Here is a 23,641-nt window from a genome sequence, read left to right as displayed (position 1 = left end):
GTTTAAAACACTAGAGCCATCTAGATGTCAGAGTCAACGATAAACACAGTATACCCCTTAAAACAATATACTTGTGTGAATATTCTTCAACAGGAATGTCCAGCCTGCGGCCTACGTGCCACTTGCGGCCCAGCTCAGCTCGCACTGCGGCCTGAGCCCTGCTGCAGTGAAATATCACTGCGTCAGGGATCAAGAAAATCTATGTGCAGAAGCTTTAAAAATGGATAATTTCATACAAATCTTCATCAAAGCTGTGAATTTCATGAAGTCCAAGGCACTGAATCATCTCCAATTCATGGAGTTCATTAGAAGTATGAATGCTGATTACAGGGTCATCATTTGCTTTTCTGAAGGAAGGTGGCTAAGTCAGGGTAAAATGCTAAAAAGAGTTTATCATTTGCAAAGTGAAATCAAGTTCTTTACGGAATCTAAAGGAAAAATTTGTGCCAGAACGTGAAGATTAAAAATGACTCACAGATTTGACAGTTCATTTAAATGAGCTAAACATGCATCTTCAGGGTGAAAATCACCTTTTCTGTGCTATGTTTCAGACAATACCAGCATTTGAAATGAAACTTAAATTATGGCAAGCTCAAATTATGGCAAATAATTTCATGTATTTTGACACAGTGGCTAAACACAGTCCTGTGAACGGTGAAAAATATGCAGCCACACGTTCCATTTTGACGAATAAATTTGAGGATAGGTTTCAAGTCTACCAAAAAAATCATCATTTTATTGTATATTTGCAACTCCATTTTCAGGCAACATAAACACACTACTTGCAAATTTTCACATGGAAATAGAGTACAGAGTTACAATCAGACATCAAACTCAAAAAATTTTGTCACACCTCTTCACCAGACTTTCATAATCCCTCTTTTACCAGAGAAAAATATCCCTCACTTCACAGTCACACCTTATTCATGTTGTCACTTTTTGGTAGTACATACATTTGTGAACAATTATTGTCAAGTATAAAGCGTATTTCATCAAAAGTCTCTGATAAACACCTTGAGAACTCACCAACAATGGCAACCAGTGCCATTGAAACAGCCTGATGGATTAGTTTCAACAAAACAAGGTCAAACATTATTTATGTTTTTGTCTCTCTCTGTTTTTTACGTTTTAATAATAAATAAATAAGCTTTGTTACTTAAATACATTACATTTATTACATACTTTATATGCGGCCCAAGGCAATTCCTGCTCACTCACTGAGGCCCAGGTAAGCCAACAGTTTGGACAACCATATTCTAGATAAAAGGAAATTGTGTTTCTAATCACTTGTCTGAAAAGGTAGGTGTACTGAGGGCAGGTGTCAATCTATTGCACTTTTAACCTTTCTAGCTGAAAAGGGAAACCACCAAAGACAAATGCTGTCTGTACAACAAACAATCTGCTTGATGAAAAAACCAACACTTTGCATTGATCTATTGATCGAACTACTCTGGCTGCAAAGTAGCTTATTTAATCAATCGATGACAACACTTACAAAGTGACTGACTAATTAAATGAGTTCTTACAAGTTACAGTTCCTCAGTTCTCCAAATATAAACTTATTTGGGGCATGTATATACACGCAGGTGAGTTAGCACAGGCTTGCTTTATAGTGCAATACGTTTTCACACAGAAATAAGTAGCACAGGCTGAAGGTGGGCTTGAGCACATCAGGCCAGTATGAGGTCTGAATTTGCTAATATGGACAGAGTATTAGCTTGGCTGTAATCACATGCTAAAGCCACATCCAGCTCGTAGCCCAGCCCAGCCCACCCTATGGCCACCTTCAGTAACAACCAAACCAGTGGAGCAAAACAATCCCTCTTTTCTCAGTGAAACCCAAGCAAGCCAAAAAGTTTTACAGTTACATTTCCACCTTCCCTTATCACCACATTTCATCTGGAAACAGTGCCAGCCAAACTTGAACAGACCTTAACATAAGCAGATGAGTATTAACCTCACACGGCCACAGAGAAACCTCTCTGTTTACAACTTTGATCACACACTAGTTTATAATGCCTTTCACGACCTTCTACAGTAGATGCTAAATACTCTGAGGTGACAGATATGGCCTGTTCTGGACAGTGGACAGCCTCATACCAATACTTCTGCTCACTCTCTCCTCTTTTGAAAGGTGGTTTTGCATGAAGCCTTACATTAGGTTTTGCACTAAGCAGCCTTCTTTGTGCGTCTGGTATTTTTTCCTGACCATATCATTTATTAAAAAACCAGTATATTTTAAAGAGGACTAGTACAGAAATCTTTCATGGGATAACTATTTTAATGATGGTACAGAGACAAGAACAGCAAAAGAAAAAACACAGACCTCAGCATTTTAAAGGCCTTATGGAGTACCAGGTTTGTTGGCTTCAGCTTTCCTTTGGCAAAGCTGAGGGATCTACTTGGAGAAATTCCCCTTCCACTTCCACAGTGGGATTTTTGTTTTATGTAATACTTCTAAACAAACAAACCAAAAAATAACCATGCATTATGAATCAAGGTATAATAACAGTCTTGCTCAGCCAGGATTTCCTCAGAAAACAGCCCTCAAAATCTCTCTCGATATGTGTTTCATATATTCCATATGGTCTGGCCCAAGCAGCAGGCTCACTGATGCTGGAATGAGCATCACACACATAACGAACAGAGCATTGTCTGGTTTCCCATTCTATACATTCAGTGTCTTAACTGGATCATACTGGAGTGGCACGACTGTTTTGGTTTCAATTGGGACATACTCAAAGTGAGTTTGCTGCGAGCAAAATTAATGATGGGAAAAATCTTGTCTAGCTACCACAGTACTGAAAAGCCAGCTGTGCTTGCCTTGCAAAACTAAGTGAAAACCAACTATGTAACAACAAACATACATAAAGGGGCACCGTGCCTCTTGCAAAGGAACATTCACTTTCTCATGCAGTGCTAAAAAGCTTCATTAAACCAACTTCTCCGTATAGAAAAGAAAGATTTTAACAGGAAAAAGTATCCAGACGGCTAACTTCTTACTGCCCTTTGGACACTCAGAACTTCGGCCCCTGAACTGGAAAACAAGCCGAAAACAAGCCAAAAACAAATAGAAAAGTAACTTGCATAGGTAGGTAATAGGCATATATAAGTACGTGTGTTTATATGGCTTCTATTAAACTGTCCCATCCTTTCCCATCTGTCATACCTACACTGCCTGTCTCCTAAAGCAGTAGCCTGGAAATCTGTAGACATGCTTATCTTTAATTACAAGATGAGTTCCCCAAGTGCTGATGGGAATATTCACATAGAAGGGAAGGAGGTTAAAGTGCAGACTTGTTACAGGCTCAGACTATTTTCCAGGCTGTGCTTGTGAAATAACTGAGCAGAAAGGATTAGAGAACTGGATGGGGTCCCAGCCTTCTTATAAGCAGGACAACAACTGTAAACATTTAAAAGATCAGATCTGGGCGTAAATCCTCCATCACACCATTAAAGACTGGGATAAATCCTCTGCTACAGTAATACGCTTTGTGGCATCACATGGAACCTGACAAATGTGTGAGGCAAAAAGGGTTGGATGTGTGATCCTGCTGAGTGTGATAGGTCCCTTTCCTTGCACCAAAAGCTTTCCTGTAACATTCCCAAAGCAACCTTGGGATCTGGAGGCAAGGACAGGAAACGTTTTTCTCATCCTCAGGGAATTTTTGCAGAGCTGTCAATGACTGACTGACTGTTTCAGACAGGAAAAACAAAATGCAAAAGGCAATCCTGCGCTGAGTTTCAAATCACGTTGCAGATTTGAGGGATTTTCCTTCGTGTTTCATGAGCCCATTTTTCAGCAGTCTCCTAATTTTGTGGAATTCATGCAAAAACACAGAAATAACTTATATGCCTAAGTAAAAGGCATTTCAATGTGAAAATAAAGAGTTATTTATTTAAAACTGACTGCAAGAGGCTAGTCTTGACAACATTGAAAATAAAATCAAAGTTAATGGAAAAAACACAGTTTTTTAGGAGCAGTTTTACGTTTGTGTGGTTCGAAAATTGCTTGGGTTTTGTTCTTTTTTAGTTAGACATTTCAATCTTGCAAAAAATTTCTGACTGTACTGAACCCATACTCCATTTATCAGAAATGATTTAAGCCTTTATGACCCTGCTTTTAAAAATGAATCTCCGAGCCACCTCAACACACAAATTATACCCTGCAAGGTAACAAATGTGCTCATCTCTCCCAGATATCAGCAAAAAAAGCGTGCAGTGCTTTCACACGGTGCCTTGAGAGTGCTTTGGTCTGTGCCTTATGTCTGAAGCATAGAGGACCTGAGGGTGCTGCACAATTTCAGATATGGGAATTAGCACTTTGCCCCTCTGGGCCATCTGTACAATATATTATTTATGAAAGAAACCCCAACTAATTCAAAGCATGCAGAGCATGTTCTGGCAGCTGAACTGCAGTTACTGACTGGGGGAAAAAATGTGAAGATAATGGGAAGAAAAAAGTCTGTGAGCACTCATGGTGCTAAAGGATATTTTAATGAAAGGGGATAGAAAAAGGCGTTTTTGTTGCAAATGCATACCAGGAGTGGAGCAGTTCACAATCCCACCACTGAGTGTTTCTCCCAGAGCTTTTCTAACGTCAAGCATGTTTGTATATTTTTCCCTCAGTTGGAATAACAGCTTCATCCAATGCAGCGGGCTAAAATAGGGGAGAGTGGTCTCCACTGGCAAACAGCTGGCAGCCGCAGAAGACTCCCTGCCTGGCCTCATAAATACCCTGCTTGTGTAACTAGTTGTGGCCAGATGCACACACAAACGCTGCAGTCACCGCTGAACCTCAGCGTGCCCGTCACTTTCCGTGCTCCTGGTTCTGTTCCCAGACACGTGCCCTGCCTGCTTGCTCCACTTTTATCCTCGGCTCTCCCCTGGGTCCCAAACGGCAGCAGCCTCGCTCCCTCCCCTCGCCATTCCCCTTGCGCCTCTCAACACAGTGGCTGCGGCTCGCCTTTTGGCTCCCTCCACTGCACTCTGAATCCTCCACCTCCCTCCCACTGCCCTGAGCGTCTGACCAGAGAGATGCCTTCTCCTTGAGGTGCTGCCGGCATCCCCCACCAAAACCCACTGGGTGCAGAGGAGCGGGGATGCAGAGTCCCAGCCTCCCAGAGGACTCCTGATCCCGACATTGCCATAGCAACCGCTCCCACCGCTCCCTTGATAAGGGAGTAGCAGTGCTCGCGGAACCCAGCTCGGGACGTTGGAAGTCCAGAAACCCAACGCTGAATCGCAATCTATCTGCCACCGCTCCGTGAGTACTGCAGCCTCCCTCCTGCCTCTGGCACCTCTTGCTTTGCTCTTTTCTTTTTTTCTTCTCTCTCCTTCAGCAAGGCAAATCTCATGTCACCCATCCCCATCCCATGGGAAGCTGGCTGGGGATGCTCCCATACAGGGTGATGCCATACTGGGGCTGAAATGTGGGGGATGGATTCTTGGGAAGGGAAGACATGAGAGAAAACAGCTTCAATTAACTTCTACAGTGGGGTGGACACTTTGCAAGGAGCTGGTACTGTGACTCCCTATGCCATTGTGAAGGGTTGGCACATGTGAGAGCTGGTTTGCACCATGAGGAAATAATTAAGGAAGGTTTTCCATTATTTATTTTCTCAAAAGAGAAAAACTTTGCAGCAAGAACTTATGCAAAAGTATCTTGTATGTTTTTCAAAGTTTAACCACTGGAATTGCTTTTCTACAAGTTTATGGGAGGTAGTGGTAGTCACTGTTCAGGCTGGTTTTGAACTAGCCCCTAGAAGTGCACAAAAACCTGCTTCCAGACAGTATGAGACAGTATTACATTTGTGCAATTATTAATAGTGAAGGTTTCAGTGGAGGAATACTCCAGCATCGGGCTTTCAAACAACAAGTTTCCTAAGAAGTTTTAAGCATGCTTTAGAAAATAAATATCAGACTAATCTAACAAGAACGTCTGGAGAGAGCAGCTAGTGCTCAAATAATTGAAGGAAAAGTAGCATGAAGCTGTTCTCTATGCCCAGGAAGACATCACCTCAATAGGGTAATGTTAAAAATATAGCAGAACTTGTAACAGAAAGTTTGGAGCTCGAGGCAAGAATGCCCAGACTTTCTATTTTTTAGGACATCTATTTTCTTTTCCAGCAGCAGTAGATGAGTTGCCTGGTCTTGTTTACAAGATGTACCTGGGAAGTAGTTGTAGAGGACCAGAGAATGGGTGCAGATAGAAAAGCCTTGTAGAGAAGCCAAGGCTTTCTGCTGAGCATGAGCTGGAGGAGACCAACAGACACAGGCACAACACTGTTCCCTGTGCCCCTTGAGCTGTTTCAGATGAGCTCTGTGACTGGAAGGTGGGTGCAAGATGCCTAGACCCAGATAAGGATATCTCAGTCTCTCTTTACATACTTGTCAATGATAAGATGCCTATTGTAGGAGCTTGCAGAGTACATGCAACAGAAGCACAGGCAAGTCTTTTTTTCCCTCCTACATAGGTTTACTGAAAGAAAAGAGCTGGTGAGGGTGTTGGGAGCTTGACCATCCCTCCTTGCTCAGGGGTACACTGAAATCAGACTGAGAGGGGCAAAAGAATGAAAAAAAAAAAAGATTCAAAACTTGTCTGTAGAGCATAAGGGTATACATGAGGGAAAGAGATACTCCAGTCTCAGTGGGAAACTCCAATGCCTGAGCAGCTGTTTGGGCAATGTAGCAAAGAACAGATCTCAGAGCATTAATTGCTGCAGTCCAGCTTCTGGTTCGTACCTCGCATTGTGAAATAGTCCCACTTGTTCCCATTTCCAACTGTTGGGTGCTAGCAAGGCCAGGCCCATGCATGCAGGGATGCAGACAAGCATGCATGCTTGCCACGTCAACCCAGGGCCCCCATTGTCTACACTTCTGCTGCTGAGCAGCTTCTTCCAGTAGCATTCTGGCCTCTGAAGCCAATTCAAGCAAGAGCATGGCAAGGGGCTAATTCATCCCAGGCAGCCCAGGAACTCTGTTTTGGCTTTTCAGTTCTCTCACAACAAATGCAATTAGAAGAAAAACAAAGAGCAACTCACTACTTCCCTCATCCTTCTGACAGGAGTACACAGCCTCACATTTTGGCTGTCTGGCTGCCCCAAGACCTGTACCATGTTGCTCATGGCAGAAATGTGCTCTGGGTCCAGGAAGAGATAAGTAGCTCATGTCATACAGGCTTAGGTGGCAACGTTATCATCCACATATCAAAATAAATACCAATTAAATTCAGATTAGGTTGCCAACTGCCAACTAACAAAAGAATGCCCTTGAGAGTACTTTCATTTAGGTAGTATCCAAGTCAACATGCCATGGGTATCTTTAACGATGAGGCGTGGCCTGCAAACTAGTGCATGCTTTTTCTTGGAGGTTTTTGCCAGTTGTGGAAACAAAACATTCTTCTGAGCAAATAATAAATAAATATTAAAAATCTGTATACTTACAGACAGCAGTAGATGGTCTGCTGAAGTCCTCAGAAGCAGACTTTGTGGAGACTTTACAAAGGGCCAGTTCACAAATTCTAAGGAAAATAATAAAAGGTAATTACTTGTATACATAGCAAGTGATGTCCTTGGTGGTGAAGAGTCCTGATATCTATGGCCAGTTAGCCCCAGTAAAATTGCGTAAGAACTGCAGGTCAGAAAATTCTCCATTTTATGGGTGATTACAGTCATCTACGGATGACTTCTTTGAGAACGGTATTGTATCTTGAGTTTAGATCCAAATCAACATGTTTATAATTTCCATGTAGCAGCCTAGCACCTACAGACTTTCAGATCCTAGAAGCAGGCAAGAAATGCAGAGCAACTTTAGTCTAAGCAAAGCCACTTCTGTACCAAGGTTGGGATCAAATGAGAAAAGTCCAGCTCTTCAGATTTATTCTCACAGCTTTTGTTTCCTGTCTTATAAGGGAGACTTTTCTCATGAGATTTCATTTTAAGATGGCTTGAATGTCACATGATCAAAGGACCTCAAGAGATTTAAATTGTTTTGGTAGAACTCTGTTAGTGTATCTTTGCTGAGTTTTCATTAAGCTCCAGAGTGATCACTTGAGATAAGTATTCATACATCAAACCAACTATACACCAAAATAGTAAAAAAAAAAAGCCAACAACCCTGTCTCTTTGTCCATCTCTAGGCAAAATATTTATATTTAATGGAATCCTAGAATTAAATGCATTGGTGGACTGTTTGATGAAGCCCCATAATTTAGGGAAAGAAAGGAATCCTATAATTTGCATGTATGTGTGTGTACGTATGCTTTAAAACTATGTTAGTGAGTAGTAGGAGCTCCTTTGTGTAGCCATACCAGGGCACTCTACAAAGACTTCTGAAAGAGTAAATTAATTAATAAATTCAGAGTTTTGCTGTAAGCTACTTAATAACAAAGGTGCAATTTAGGAAGAGAAAATTTTAGACATTTTCCGTGTGAATCCTCGTCTTTTACAAGTGTACATGTTTGAGTGCTGTTATATGACAGTGATCAGCATGACAAATAATCCACACAATGCTGGAACAGCTTTCAGCCATATCAACACTTTTCAGCTCGCCTTGTTATTCCTTGCTCTTTTCTCTGTCTGTAAGTTGAGCCCACCCTGTTTATTGCCAAATGCTTTTACAAGGAAAAAAAGTTACACAGGAAAAACACAGAACTCATTCTCAGCCTTTTCAGAAGCATTTAAGGCACCTCTGCTCTGTCGTTTCCCAACAGTAAGAGACTACAGGTGACTCCTTTGAGAGCACACTGCTCTGCAAGATAGTGTTATAGCCTGGCTGTGTTGTACAGAAGGTAGTCTCAGGCTAAGTGACTACTGAATTCTAACTCGTATGGAAAAATCTATATCCATTTTAGACAGTGTCTCCTGCTGAGTGTGATTTAGAGCTTCACTGCAAGCATTAAAGCAGCACCAAGGATGAATGTGGCTCATTATGTTGAGAGGTACAACAGAGTGCGAGAAAAAAAATCACTGACCTCCATGTAAAAGGCAGGCATTACCCACAAAGGTGACTGACTGCAGCAGAGTGCAAACTGTTAGCATGAAGGCTGGTAGGAAAGGAGTTGCACTTAACACACTAAGAGCCGAGAATGTGCTTCCATTTGTAAAGGCATACTAATGACTTCATGCAGTCACTGTAGTAGTCTTCCTTCCACATGAAACATTACAGGGGAATCTGTTTCTTCAGTGTCTGGAATTGATTTTAGTGGTTTGGGAAAGCACCATTACAATCCTCACATACATCACCTCCTTTTTTTGAATGAAAGGCTTTTGTGTAATGCACAGCAGTAGGAAATGGCATCACTCAACAATTCACACATTGTATGCAACATATATAGACCAAAGACACCAAATCTCACTATGCATTCTGGTTCTTCTTTTCTTTGTGTTCTTTTGTAACAAAGTGCAGTGTGGAAGCATATTTGTGAGCTAGGCAAACTTTTCTGTGGGGCAAACTTCAAAACAGAGGGGTCAGAAGTTAGCCTGTAAAGGCGTGTTTTAAAGCACTGCAGTTGCTGTGGGCCTGTCATCTGTGAAAATATAAAGGCAGATCTAAAAGATTTATTTTAAAACATTATTTTTCTAACTATTAAGAAAAAATTGACAAGGAAGTCTTACAGTTACATATAAGAATCCTAGACGAAGTCTCTTTACAAACTTGATTTTCCTGAGGTGAAACAACTCAAGGAAGCAACTTAGAGAAATCAAATCAAAGTTAATTAGATTTTATAAGGTATGGCTAGCCAGTGTAAGTTATTACTAATCTTACAAGTAGATTTTACTATGTATCTCCACAATTTTTCACCCAAGACTAGTTTTAAAAAGTCCATAATCGGAAATGTCATCTTTAATTTTACTGAAAACTTTCTAAATAGGACAATCTTCAGGAAAGAACATTACCAGCACAGTCATAATATTTAGCTAACAGCCAACGTAACTTAATCAAATCCCATAAAATCAAATAGCACTAAAGAAATAAACAGTTTCTCCATCAAATCACAAAGTGTAGTGTGTCCTTTCGTATGGCCAGATAATATATGTTTATGTTTTAAATGAAACATTGGCTGTTATGTCTTAAGCCTTAGCTACAGATTATTTATACAGTCAATAAACAGAGCAACCATACCATGCTAAGATGCATTCAAAGATTTCTTTATGAAGGGTCTTCCTAAGTGAAAGCTGTTGTTTTATTTACTTTTGTTAAAGGCCAACAAAGTTTCCAGGTGGTATAACCCTATAGTACAGACATGATGTTGGACTGGACCAGATCTTCCGTGGTTGAAGCCTGGGTCCAGGCTTTATTCAGTAGGGTATTTATGAATGCATCGAATTTTACAAATTTCTGTGAATTTTAAATACTGATGGGTATGGTAGTTAATTCCCTAAGTACATTATGAGTCAACGTTCCTGACATTTATTACTGTAATTTAATATTGTTGCATTTACTTTGAAGTCACTGGAGTTTAGGACATGTTTTTCCATTCCCTGAAGGACTAGCTCATTGCATGGTATGATTGCGACCTTTCATATTTTGTTTGGCAAATATTTATGTTACTAGATTTTGCTTGAGGTTTAATTGTTCTTAATATAGATGCAAGTTTTAGTCATAGAAATGAGGTTAACTGACCTAATGTTCACTTTCTCGCTAACAAACAGCTGCAATTTTCAGAGAAATATTATAGGTAATTTCTTGGCCTGCAGCAAGATCAAAATATACTCACACAGTACAGTCTCCTGTTCTCTCGTCCTGTCTTCCTCTTTTCTGTTTTTCTCTGATTGCATTTTCTTTCACCTTTCTCTGTTATTTATCTTTTCTTCTTCTTCACCTCCATCTACCTTCCTCCATTTTTTTCCAATTTCTTCTACTGTTGATGCAGTCTCCTGCTGATTCTCTTCCTTCACCGCTTTCCTGTTCCCTACAAGGAAGCCAGTGTGCTCTTATTCCCCCAAAACAGAGAACAGAGGTCATGAGCAGGAAACTACCACGCTTGGTAGCTTCAAAGCATCAAAGCTTCAAACCTTTGGGGAATGCTGGGGATTCTCAGGTAGGAAGCTGGACTCCAGGGCCTTTACACTTGTGCCTAAGAGGGGATAAAAAGCCTTGAAGAACAAAATAGCAATCCAAAGAGTTCTATAGACCACGGGCACTTAAGCAGCCTTATGACATGGGTCCCCAGTGCCCCTACCAAGGCCATGAGGATGCAGTCCTCATGCTGGCTCCAGAGCCTGTGGACACTGGCTGACTTCCAGAGTCAGCTCTCACATCTGGGTCTTTGGGGGTATCTACAACTGGAATTATAAGAAATAACTCTTCATCATTCATAATTAAAGTTAGATTGCATAGTAAACACCAATTATGACAATTATTTTACAGTTGAGAACATAATATAGAAGAAAATCAGAAAATATTCTATTTCCTAGCATTTATTTCCTGTATGCGATAGCACTTTCTGGATGATTAAGGTCGATATTCTTCTGCAGAGCCAACATATTTTCTGTGCTTCTGTGGGTCGCATACACCAGTGTTGGTGGAAAAATGGGATATCACACATGTAACAAAGACTGTGAATATGTGCATCTCTTAGCATGCTTGGGTAAAATCAGGTCAGCAGACTGTATGACAGAAAGCAGCTGAAGACAAAAGCTTCCCTCAATCTGGCTTGCAAGTGGATACATAACACCAACATGTCTGTTTTATGTCATGCTGCTGCTTTTCTTTTTCTCTCTTTTTTTTTTGTGTGTGTGCGTGTGTGTGCTGTAGTTTCAAAGGGGGAGAAAAAACCCATTTCAATGATGTCAACAGAATGTGTTCAGCCACTTGATATCCCAGAAGACAGACTGGACAAGCGAGATTCACACTGCAACCATTTAGGTAAGTGTTATTAGATGATGTCACTGCAGAAATTGGAGAGGTGTTTCTACATATCATTAGGCCCTGTCCAGTTGCTGGTTTTCCCCTCCAGCAATACAACTGAGTCCTTGTGAAACTCGATAGATTACACCTTCTGCTGACATTTCTGATGCCAGATGGAAAGGCAAAGAGTGTTTTTCTTCCTTGCATATAAATATTAGCTGAAGCTCTAGAACAAAGTTAATTAATGAGGAAAAATGGAAAAGTCATTGTTCTTTTCAATTGAGCACTTTCTTCATTTGTACAACAATAAACTGAAGCCATATAGCTGGATCTTTCCTAAATAAGTATTCTACATGCAATTGAAGTAACAGATTCTACATACCCCCCTTTTTCTCTAATGGAGTGGGCTAAGCACTTTTTTCTTCTTCATTTTCAGTTGTTTCCTCTCTGAACCTATTTCGCATGTTAACTTTTGCACTGACAGTTCCAGAGATTTTTTCGCTCCACCATATACCTATATACCAGACTTCACACTTGATAGATGTGCTTTTTGTATATTCATGATCTTTGCCTCAGTTTCAGATGCTATTACTTCACTGTATCCTGGCAAAATCATTATAAAGATTCAGAAGCCCAGAAACCAAGAAACATTTGCTCACTTTTTAGCTTTGCAATCACAATACGAAAACAGTGCAGTTTCAGTTGTTTGACAAGAAAAAAAAGTGTTAGGCCAGCAAATTTTATAAACTTTCTTGGTCTGCCCTACAAGGAAGGTATGCTTGTCTTGTCTGCCACAACACTTCTAGCAATTGCTGGTGTACTCAACATAATTGCTCCACAACATTTTTTATTTAAGTACAGAACTAGTTCCTGTCTATAGATGAGAAACGGAGGCAATAGGAGGTTAAATGAGTTCATTAATACCATTCAGGAAGCCTTAGAGGGCAGAAAAAATGGTCTGTGTCTTCCAGGATGGTTAATCAGGAGATTGTCCACAGGGCTGGGGGACTCTGCTGAAGCCAAGCAAGAAACATCTGAGAAATCAAAGCTTTGGTCTGCATGATGATGCTAATGACAGGCTAGACAACTTTTTCAGCTTGCATGAGCACCCAGAAATGCAGATCCTTGCAGAAAAACCATGCCCACCATCTGAGTCACTCAAGACAAGCCTCAATTTAAGAGAAAGCCAAAAATCCAGTGCAATGTTATGTAAATCAAAAGTGAATACCGATTGCTCCGTGGCTCCGGAAACAAAGCCAGCTCCTGAAGGGAACAATATGCCGGCTTTGTTTGCTAGTACCTCCGACTGACCTCACACAGATCAATCTTTCCCTCACAAAAGTGCCCTTGTAACTCTTGAGGAAACAGCCCCACACTTAGAGCTGAGCGGGAAAACGACGGTGCAGCTTTCCTCAGCCACGTAGCACACCGCTGCCCACAGCTTCATCCCCTGCTTTATGCCTACCACCTACAAAGCAGAAGGACCACCAAAGTCACTCAGTAGTATGTACACGTAGTATGGCACAGAGGCCTCTTGTACTGACTTCCTACTTAGGAGTTCTTTCTCCACAGTCATTTCAGTCTTCTTGGATGAAAGCTGTATTATTCAGGCTTTTCTTTTCACCATCTGTTTTATTATTTCCCCTCTGCTTCACTCTCTATCCTTTTTTTTTTCTTTTTTTCTGCAGAAGATCTTTCAGAACAGCTGATTAAGAGCTGTGATCTCAAGAAGAAACCAAGAAAAGGTAAAACTATCCAGCCTTCCCAAAATACTGAACAGGAGCAAAAAAAGCCAAGGAGAAAAGACACGCCAGCTATACACACCCCACCACCCCTAACAGGTAAGCAGTACATCTCTTTGAAATCTCACTATGTAAGAGCGGACTGAAGCTGGGCAAAGATCCACAGATCTACTTACATCCTTGTGGAAGCAGACGGGAACACGGCTCCATGCCACGTGCTCCCAATAAGGCAGAGGAATGGGGAGGATCCAGTTTGTGCCCTGAAGCTCCTCCTGCCCGGGGAGGGACTCTGGGAGGAAGCTGGAGAAGCATGGAGCCTGCTCCTCCTGGAAATCACAGAGTGCTTGTGCATGCAGGGATTCTGGCAAAGGCTGGGTGTTTAGGAAAGCCAGAAACCACCGCAGTGACAAAGGAACTCCTTGTATGATGCTCTGTGCTGCTGTATATTGACATACCTCTGCAGCTCAAGAGCTGAATGCCATCAACCTGGGGAAGGGAAGAGTGTGGAGTAGACTGTCTCTGAAACCAGGTGGTTTTTCAAGATCAGCAGGGGGAATGAATGATTATCTCATTCCTCTGCTAACAAACACTCCTTGTATGCTCCCTGGGGACTGAGTTGTGCTCTTGTATCAAGTGCACTGACTTCTTCCCATGCTACATACATAGGAGTTAACCACTAAGCATCTGTGTGGTCTCCTGTGTGCCTCCAACAGTTCACACTTACAGAGTGAAAAGCAAGCATTGAGGTTTTTCAGTATTTGTAACTCCTTGCCCCTGGCTCTTCAGTTTTCATGTGTATCTGCCTTTCAGTAATTCTCTTTTAGAAAATCGCTCAGATCTGGAAAGCTGCATTTTGTGCCCCAAGTGTGTATGAAGAATTATAGCATTTCACTAGTTTAAATAGGCAATTTCTGAGTAGCCGTATAGCTCATGAGAAGAAGATTAAACATCCATATGATTAAACGGCTTTGATAATATATCTAAGTTTCTGGAAATAGAAGATCCCACTCATCTTCACCATGATTACTGATTACTGGGTTGCAGTTCGGCCCATGGCATAGAGCCAGAGACCAGCTAGCCTCAGACCACCGCTGCACATACTCTATGGGATGTAACTGACTTGAGGGAAATGTGCACTGTTGCAAAGCCAGAAAAGAATGTATACGATGCTGAGCAGATTATGCACTCATTGGGAAAGTGCATAGTAGTATTAGTAGTCATTAGGATAGTCATACAGATGCAGATTTCTTCAGTGTAAACAAATCTGAACTGACATTTTCTTTAATTCTTGCCTGCAGGCATACTTTCAGACTTTTCTGATAATCTGCTGAAAAGGTATGGTATCTCAGAGAAGCCACAGAGAGAGAGAGTGAGTCAGGGCTCTCAGATCACCGAACTGGAGCAGAAAAAGCCCAGGAGAAAAGATACACCTGCAATACACATCCCACCTTTGATAATAGGTAAGAAACTTAGCTGAAGTTGCTCCTAGGCTGGATGGAGGTTGTTCTGCCAAGTGTACTCAGCAGTGTTTGCTGGTACCTGGACCTATGTGATCAAAATATCCAGTATTTTGTGTGGTGGTTCATTGAAAGACTTTTCTGTACCCATTACTCATGTTAGATAGACCTGAAGGGGGAATGAGAGAAGACATGGTATCACTTGATTATCTCATGTAAAGACTATCTTGTTTTTTGTGAAAATCCAACCACTGCCCTCCTTTTCAAACTAGAGCACACGCAAATTTTAAGGTCATGTAACTCACACGGCCTCAAATATCCTGGAGCAAAGCTGTTCTGATGAACCCCCTGTTAATTTGAATCTACACTGAGGAAACCAAGCTGTGAACTTGTAGTTAACTGCACCTTAAAGACAGTTCTGTGCTTCTGGCACAATACGCAGTGCAGCAGCTAATTTGTTCAATGAGCATATGGATTCAGCCATCCATGTTTTGGCCCTAAGACCCTTTGTTTGTTGAGTTTCCCATGTTTTTCTATCACAGAAAAGCCTCAGTTCATCAATGTTTCTGAAGGTCTCTCAATATGTAAAGCGCTTTGGAAGTGTTAATTACTGCTGCTAACCATGGGTGCAAGAAACATGCAAGTTTGTATACTATACACCAGCTGTTTCTTAACCACAGGATGGAGCAAAAGAATGAATGAATGAACAAATGAAGGAAAAAGCAAACAAACAAGCCTCAGTTTCAAAACAAGTGCTGAAACTTGAAAACTTCAGTTCCCTCAGGAAACTCTAGTATGAAACAAGGTCTGCTGTGGGTTGGCACTACTGCAACGGTGAGATATACTAGCTAGCTGAAGAGGTTCTGAGACAGCAGTTTTGGCCCTGAGTGACTAACCAACAGCTGAGTACATTAAGCACCTGAGTTTTAGGTACTCATGGAATTTTCTGCACAGATAAAAAATACAAGGCATGCAAATGGCTCCAACAGTCACAATAAGTGCCTTCATTTGTAGACATCTCCTTTCCTTGTGAATCTAGAATCATAACATCATAGCATCATACAATCATACAATGGCCTGGGTTGAAAAGGACCACAATGATCATCCAGTTCCAACCCCCTGCACCAACCAGCAGACCAGGCTGTCCAGAGCCACATCCAGCCTGGCCTTGAATGCCTCCAGGGATGGGGCATCCACAGCCTCCTTGGGCAACCTGTTCCAGTGCTTCACCACCCTCTGGGTGAAAAACTACCTCCTAATAGCTAACCTAAACCTCCCCTGTCTCAGTTTAAAACCATTCCCCCTTGTCCTGTCAGTATTCACCCTCGTAAACAGCCATTCCCCTCCTGTTTATACACTGCCTTCAAGTTCTGGAAGGCCACAATGAGGTCTCCCTGGAGCCTTCCCTTCTCCAAGCTAAACAAGCCCAGTTCCCTCAACCTTTCTTCATAGGAGAGATCTAATCCTTTACAACTGATTCAAACATGCAATATTTTTTTTCATTTAGCCATCTTACATTAACCATTATGGAGCTCCTTAGAACAAATGAATATGGCTAAGTTTACAGGATCATGAACATGGCAGCAAGCATGACAAATACTAGCTCCTGGCTCATTGAACTCAAGCACTTGAATGGCTTGCATCATTAAAGCAGCATGCTGCAAATGAGTCAATGGTCCAATCATTTGCTGGGGGAAGTTACAAGAAATCTATCATAAAACTTCTGAGCCCAATTGCAAATGCTCCACTTTGAAATATTTAATATAGAGTACTGATAATTAACTACTTATATAATTGCTCGAGGAAATTACCAAGAAAATTACCTGAAATTTCACAGGACAAATAATTAGGAAAAAAAATCAGTCTTTAGGAGAGCAATTCAGAAACAGAAGTGGAGGCCAAGTTTATCAAATAATTTTTAAGGAATGTTTTATGCTTTATACATGAGGCCTACTCTTTCTGTGGACTTTGGAAGAGTGTTGAGGGATTATTTTGGTCAGTTCAAAAAAAATCGCCTTCAGCCATTTTCGCACCTTCCAAGATGCTGTGTGTCCTTTGGACTTCAGGATCTATGCAGTGGAGAATCTAAAAGTGAAAAATGTTTGATAGAAACTAAAAGTGAAATGTTTTTACTGTGACAGTGCTGAAATGTTTGATTCTTGTTTTGGTTTGAAAGTAATTGCTAGCTAAGGGGATGCAGCAAGAATAAATTGTTTCCTTGACACATCTCAACAGTACTATGGTTAGTATCTAGTTACTTATTATTTCTTATTTGTAGCCTAGCATTAATTAACTCAAGTAGGCATTTAAGGGAGAAATAAGAATCATTTTAATCATCTTCACCTCTTGCCTCCCATGAAGACTTCCTCTTTAAAAATGTTTATAGAAAGAGAAGTCAATACATTTTTGTTGCAAAAGAAATGTGTTGTAGTCCTCAAACGGCTTAGTAATCACAAAATACAAAAGGAAAGAACACAATAAAAAGAGGAAAACTGCAGTAACTTTCAAAAGTGTGGCAAATTTCAAAGTATGTTCATTTGCCACAGGGGAATGACAGAAAATAATTCTTTTTTTAAGGTTTTCAATTACACTTCCAATTACACCTCCGTGTCTACTGGTGAATACACTGTCTAATATACTGTCCAGCACTCAGCATGAATTCAAAGCAGCCTTCCAGATGCTTCCTTTCCCTGCAGACTTTTCCTTCCAGATCCTGCTCTATGTGTCTGTTTTCTAATGGTTGACTCCCTCTGGCAAACTTCTGCTCCTCTCCAGGGAAAAACAGCCTGTGTGAATTTGATTCTGTCTTTGCTCTTAGGATGTACATTTTTTTCTTCAAGATATACCAACATACACAGTTCTGTTGGTTGAAAGTCGCTGGTGGCAACTTCATGTCTTGTTGTGAATAAGTGACTCATTGTGGCTGAGGGCTGGTCCAGTATTTACTGCTTGTTTACTTTCAGGGTTATCCCATCATGTAGCAGACAGAGAATAAACAAGCTGAGCTTTTGTGGAATGGCGGTGCAAAATAGCATCTGAATTATAGACTTGGAGACCTGAGAAGCCCTAGCATAGCTACGTGTGCTAAATAAATATAGAAGGACCTTTCTGTCCCCATTCTCCTGGTCCTGCCATTGCAGCAGTGAGCAGCACACTCAGTGCCACATGTACCCTTTGTGAACCGTGACTGAGTTGTTCCAATTTCTTACATCTCCCATTTTTGTCCCTCCCAAGCATCCCTTTTTCAGTTGTATCATAAGCAACATGAAAAACTCCACTCCTGTAGTTTGTAGTAACATTAATTCTGTTTTTAAGCAGCTGCCCACACAAATAGCTTTGTCATCAACATGCATTGAAAGGGCAGCTGTTATCCCTCTTGTCTTTGGCCAATTGGTCACAAGTGCTCTACTACTTTATTTTTCTCTGTTGGGTGACCACAGATCCTTGCAAATAAAGCAAGCCAAACTGGATATAGGGAGTGACAAAAATACATGTGAAGTAGAACTGGTTTTACACCTTGCAAACATCTGGTACAATTAGGAAATTGAGTTATAGAGGTGGCTGCTGAATGAGGATGTCTGCACTGTTGTCTGAAGAAACCCATATCTCCCTGTTGTCTGTAGTAGTGAGGAAATCAGTGCCTGAGACAACCTAAATGCCCAGGCATCAAAAAATCCTCCCCTTCTTCTAAACATACTTAGGCTTCAACCTCCTAGTGAAGTGGCAGAAATTATGTTGAGACCTGTGTGTATAGCTGAGCCTGGAACAGATCTCCATTGGCTCCCCTTCAACCAGTCAATGCCTTGGTTTTCTGAAGTGATCAGACAGCAAGATTAAATACAACCACTGTTCTAATGGCTTTCTTTCCTTGTACACAGCAGTAAGTGATTTAAATCCCATCCAAGGCCAGCTCTCCACTCTGGAATGTTCTTTATTGCCATCCTCATCTGCCAGTGTATTCATTTAACTGAAGCATTTGTGAGATCATCAGGCCTGTGTGTTTCAGCAAATATAGGAGTGTGGTTCCTGAAATGTGGCTGCTTAGTGTTTCTAAATCAGATCAGAGATAAAACTAGTTTCAAACTCTTTGTTCTATCCTATCCCCAACAAAACTAGTTAAGGGTATCTTCTTTAGGATATTAACTCACCTGCTCAGTGAAAATCTCAGCATACTGCAGAAGCAGAACAGCCCCTTTTCTGTGCATTGGATATGTCTGGAGCACTCCAGTAACCTCCAGCCCAGTTGCAGGAGTGGTTTGTAGGCAAGCAAGTGGAACTGATGTCATCTTGGTGTTTTACATCTCAGGAACAGATCTGAGGTAGTACATGGCAAATGGTTGGTGTAAGCCAACATTTTTTGCCTATGTCTGAGCTTCCTTATAGAAGTTCTCATGTCTCTGTGAGTCTTTTTGTTCTTAGTCTCTAGATAAAAATTGCAGGTAGTTGCAAGTTCTTTCAGGCAAACATGACTGCACTTAATTTGTATTTTATTTTGTCAAGTCTCTTGGCAGATATTAACAGAACAACCTACCAATCCTTAAAAATGATATGTGGGATGAGCTGCATTTCATAATTTGCACAGCTTGGAAAACAAAGACAGGGAGGTGAAATGATTTACTTTAATGGTAAACAGAGAAAGACTGATTTACAAATGTTCCCAAATTCCCACATTTTACTTAGACTTTCAAACTTGGAATTTGCAAACTGTGTTCTGCTAAGCACACCCTCTCCACAAGTGATAAACGGCATTGTGTCAAACCAAAATCCTTTCTTTGTGTTAGAGAAATAATTTTATTAAGACATCCCATTCCATTGTTTCATGTTACAAGTCTGAATTTAAATATGTGTAGTTTTTCTTGAAATGGCTGGTGATCCATGTTCTAGAAAGTTAGTAACCTGCAACTCAAGGCTACATACTCCTCTAGTTTTTGAGTCCTGAGCATTACTGGAACCTTTGGAGTTCATCAGTCACCAGAATTACTCACTGATAATGATGCTATTGATCACGGTAACTATCTGGCATGCTGTTGCTGCAGGTCCAGCTGAGAGCTGAGGGCTTCTGGTTGGCTGCTATCTCCCAGATGACTCTAGCATCTGCTCTAGTAAGACATAATCATGCCATCAGAATTCAACACACTTTGTAATTCACAGAATCACAGAATTTTAGGGGAAGGAAGGGGTTGGAAAGGACCCCTGGCATTTATCTAGTCCAACCTCCCTACTAAAGCAGGTTCCCTGGAGGTATTCAAATAAGAGTGAGAGTGGATGTGATCATCAAGCACATGGCAGCTTCATTTATCCTACATTCCTGATCTCTTATTCCTGAGTTTACTCTAAAGATAGGTTAACCCTCATCAAATGATCCATTCCGACCTCATATTTTAAGAGCACTTAAGTTGTGCTTTCACAGTTCAAATACTTTAAGAAGAAAAAAAAAAGAAAGAAAATAGAAAAAAAGTTTACCATTTGTCTGAATTGTCTATAATGAATAACAGACAAGGTGGGGAACATTTACATCCATCTCTGTAACATAGCATAATTATTTGCTATTAACAGTGGTGCTTACTCTATTGCTACTTTAAAAAATGAAGTCCATTGTGTTTCAAAATAATATCCATGCTCACCTTTCAGTTTATCTCATGGTCCTGGTGAAACCATCTGGTTCACAAGAAACAAGTAACTTAAAATGAAAACCAGTATCAGTTAATATTTTCATTAATTCGTCCCCTCTTGAAAAAAGGGGGGGGGACTTCAACTCCAAAGTTGAAGAAAATCTTCCTGTGTGGTATTGCTCTATTTTCAGACCTCATGAAGGCTGAAAGCCTTCTCTGTTCAGAACGCTTTCAATGCAGAAAGAAGCAGGACCAGTTGGTTTGACCAAACAGCTCAGTTGGTTAGTGCAGACTAAAAGCAAACACCAGGAGTCTGAATTATGGAGGGATTTTGTTGGTTTCTACTCAATGGTTACCCTCATCCTGTTTTTAGACTGTGTTGACCTCTGCACCAAGGAAGGAGGCCATAAACTATATCTTACTTCTTGCTTTTTACTGGAAACAAGCAAAAACAACACAAAGTGTTGAAATAGAGATCAAGAATATTTCCTAATGCATTCTCCTTGTCCCCTCTTTGCTTTATTAATTTAATCTCTAAGAACAAGAACGGCTACAGTAACTGGGACATCACTGTGTCACATAAAAGCCTCGAGGTCTTACCGTTTCAAGTATGAGAAAGAAAGAAAGGAGATATGTGAGAGATTTGTGGAAGGTGTGATCCATAACCTGCCTATAAAATCAAGAAAAGCTTAGGAGGAAAGAAATACATCTGGAAAGATACATAGCATATGTATTTTCGATGAGTCTGGTTTATAGAATCCCCGTGTTGTGCTCGTAACTGTGAAATCAAACTGTCTTTCAGTTTTATGTTATATTTTTCATCAGTGCCTTCACGATAGTGATGAAGCCTTATTTTTGTCCTTATATTCCAGGGTGAATAGGCTTCAAAGCATATCCAAATCTCTGACCTCAGTAATTTAAATATTGGCACAAAGTCCTCACTAACATACCTGAGTCCATTTTAACATCAATCATAATTCTGCTGCTTCTGTAATTTATTGATACCCTGTAGCTTCAGTGGGGATGGTGCTTGATGTGGGTATTCTCTTTGTCTCTTGTAGCATCTGTATTTGCAAAAACTAATACTGTTGTATACATAGAGAAAGCAAACATGCATACACATTCACATAAACTGACCCAGTGACAAAAATTAGTTTATAGTATTTATTTCATCTTGCAAGATCTTTTTTCTTTTTCTTTTTTTTTTTTTTTAGCTTCCCAAGCCCTTTTTAAAAACAGGTTACCCGATGAATCTTCAGTGTCTCTCCTCAGATGTAGCAGAAATATGCTAATTTAAGAGTGCTTGTTAATTTTAGCTAGAAACATGGTGGTCCAATTCTAGTTCATGAGTGGAAGGATGTCCCAAAAATAAATGAGGAGCAACTCCCAAGATGTTAGAAAAACTACTTTAAGATTAAAAAAATTAGAGCGGATAGAAAAAATTCTTTGTATCTCGATATATTATGAGGAAGTGGCATTTTAAATCCATTACTTCTTTCTCTCTCTCTCTTCCCCCACCCCCTCCCCCGTTTTTAAGGCACAAAGCTGCTTACAGAAGAAAAGCAAACGGCGATTATGGAAGATGAAGAAAAGGATGGAGACACAATCCCCAGTTAAGATTACAGTGATATTTCCAATATTGCAGTGTAAATAATTCTGGGTCATTCAAAGTGGCAGCACATAGAAAAAGAAGTCCTTTCATTTTTATAAATAATTTTTTCAAGCATGCACTTGAATTTAATTTATCTTCAAGTGCTTCTCTGCATCTCATGAAATCCCAGCAAGCATTACAAGAGATGACAGAAAATTCACTTACATGTGGGGCTGGAAGGATTCTCTTGATTAACTAAAGCAGCTTCCCAGGATTTCTGTCTTCAAGGGATCCACCTGAGACTATATCTAGTACCTTGTAGTGTGGTGGTAGGAGTTGACACAAAGGGCCCACCAATCCAGGGAAGCTGGCACTAGATAACAGGGTGTCAGTAAATGCATGATACCACTAGATATCACAGGATAGTCAAATATCAACGAATGATTCAAATTGCATTTTTCTTCTGACATCTCACCTCGTTCATTCAGTTTTCCTTCATTGGAATAATGCTGATCGCAGTAAATATTTCCATACACAGGACTGATGTGATCAGTGTTCCTGAAATGCAAAGCAAACACTTCTTGGGCCTGTATCTGTTCATGACTGGCATTTGAGAGGAGAAGAGGGTAGATTTACTATCATAGAAAAGCATACAGCTTTTCTGTTGGCACTGGCACATCAAACAGAACTGACAACAGAGCTCTCAGAAGAGAAACTTTTGGGAAGAGCAACATTTGCCTATTACAGTGGTGTAGAATGTTGATTTTTTTCTCAAAGGCTTTATTCCTGGATTGCTGAAAGCCAAATTAGTTGAAAAGCTGATCCTTTTACTCATCTTTATATATATATATATTTACATATATATGAGGTTTTTCAGCTCAGTCCTAGGAGGGGTTGGTAAGGATTAAAAATCACAACAAGATATTGCAGACTAAGCAAAAGAGTAGCATTACTCTATGTCATATGCATAATGCAAGATGAAACAGCATCATACTTTTTAAAAATAATTTCATTAAATGATTAAACCAATAAATGTTTTCACAGCCAGCTACACACTTCGACATTTGTACAGAGATGGGTACTTGTAGAATATTATACAAAATACGTAGGGCTGGATAGCTTTGTGCTTATCTTAATAGCTCTGTATGCTAGATGGAGCAGCAACACCAGTGGACCCTTAGGGACCTCAGCACACAAATTAGAGATTACCTAGGCTGGCAGACTGCATCCAGTTATCTGTTTAACACCCATAGGCAGGCAGCTGAGGAGCACACTAGTCTGGACTTCATTTGCCACAGTGACTGACCCAGCATCTTTCATCCCATTCACAGATGTTCAGCTTCAAGATGTAACCGACAAGCTTATAATAAAATATGGTATATTAAA

At 40.5% G+C, this 23,641-nt stretch overlaps 1 protein-coding gene and 1 long non-coding RNA gene across 4 annotated transcripts in view; one reads left to right on the top strand and one right to left on the bottom strand.

The window, feature by feature from the left end:
* LOC104911576 overlaps positions 1-14,445 on the bottom strand; it is an 18,929-nt gene extending 4,484 nt beyond the window's left edge. The window contains exons 1-3 of one of the 2 annotated variants that reach the window (XR_002116276.1): positions 13,772-14,445; positions 10,721-10,915; positions 7,446-7,522 (exon numbers count right to left, since the gene is read on the bottom strand). This is a non-coding gene — a long non-coding RNA (uncharacterized LOC104911576). Of the gene's footprint in view, positions 1-7,445; positions 7,523-10,720; positions 10,916-11,018; positions 11,754-13,771 lie in introns of those variants that run through there. The other variant, XR_004160185.1, reaches the window with a different exon arrangement.
* Positions 4,552-23,641, top strand: PPP1R17 (protein phosphatase 1 regulatory subunit 17). 2 transcript variants are annotated; one of them, XM_003207312.4, is made up of 5 exons: positions 4,552-5,266; positions 11,761-11,871; positions 13,542-13,694; positions 14,894-15,055; positions 22,202-23,637. In XM_003207312.4, the coding sequence occupies exons 2-5, from the start codon at positions 11,790-11,792 to the stop codon at positions 22,279-22,281; spliced, it is 477 nt and encodes a 158-aa protein (XP_003207360.1). In that variant the 5' UTR covers positions 4,552-5,266; positions 11,761-11,789; the 3' UTR covers positions 22,282-23,637. The 2 variants fall into 2 exon arrangements, with proteins under 2 accessions (XP_003207360.1, XP_019472227.1); XM_019616682.2 differs by lacking the exons at positions 4,552-5,266; positions 11,761-11,871 and adding an exon at positions 13,036-13,356 and having other exon boundaries at positions 22,202-23,641.

Source organism: Meleagris gallopavo, chromosome 6 (assembly GCF_000146605.3).
Source record: "Meleagris gallopavo isolate NT-WF06-2002-E0010 breed Aviagen turkey brand Nicholas breeding stock chromosome 6, Turkey_5.1, whole genome shotgun sequence".
Taxonomy (NCBI): domain Eukaryota; kingdom Metazoa; phylum Chordata; class Aves; order Galliformes; family Phasianidae; genus Meleagris; species Meleagris gallopavo.
Note: the sequence above shows the minus strand (reverse complement) of the source record. Positions and strands in the feature narration are given on the sequence as shown.

Bases quoted from the DNA above. Each gene is read 5' to 3' on its own strand.
- PPP1R17 (XM_003207312.4), top strand. From the start codon at position 11,790: ATGATGTCAACAGAATGTGTTCAGCCACTTGATATCCCAGAAGACAGA. The intron at 11,872-13,541 runs GTAAGTGTTATT...TTTTTTCTGCAG, and splicing joins TTCACACTGCAACCATTTAG to AAGATCTTTCAGAACAGCTG. The intron at 15,056-22,201 runs GTAAGAAACTTA...CCCGTTTTTAAG, and splicing joins CATCCCACCTTTGATAATAG to GCACAAAGCTGCTTACAGAA.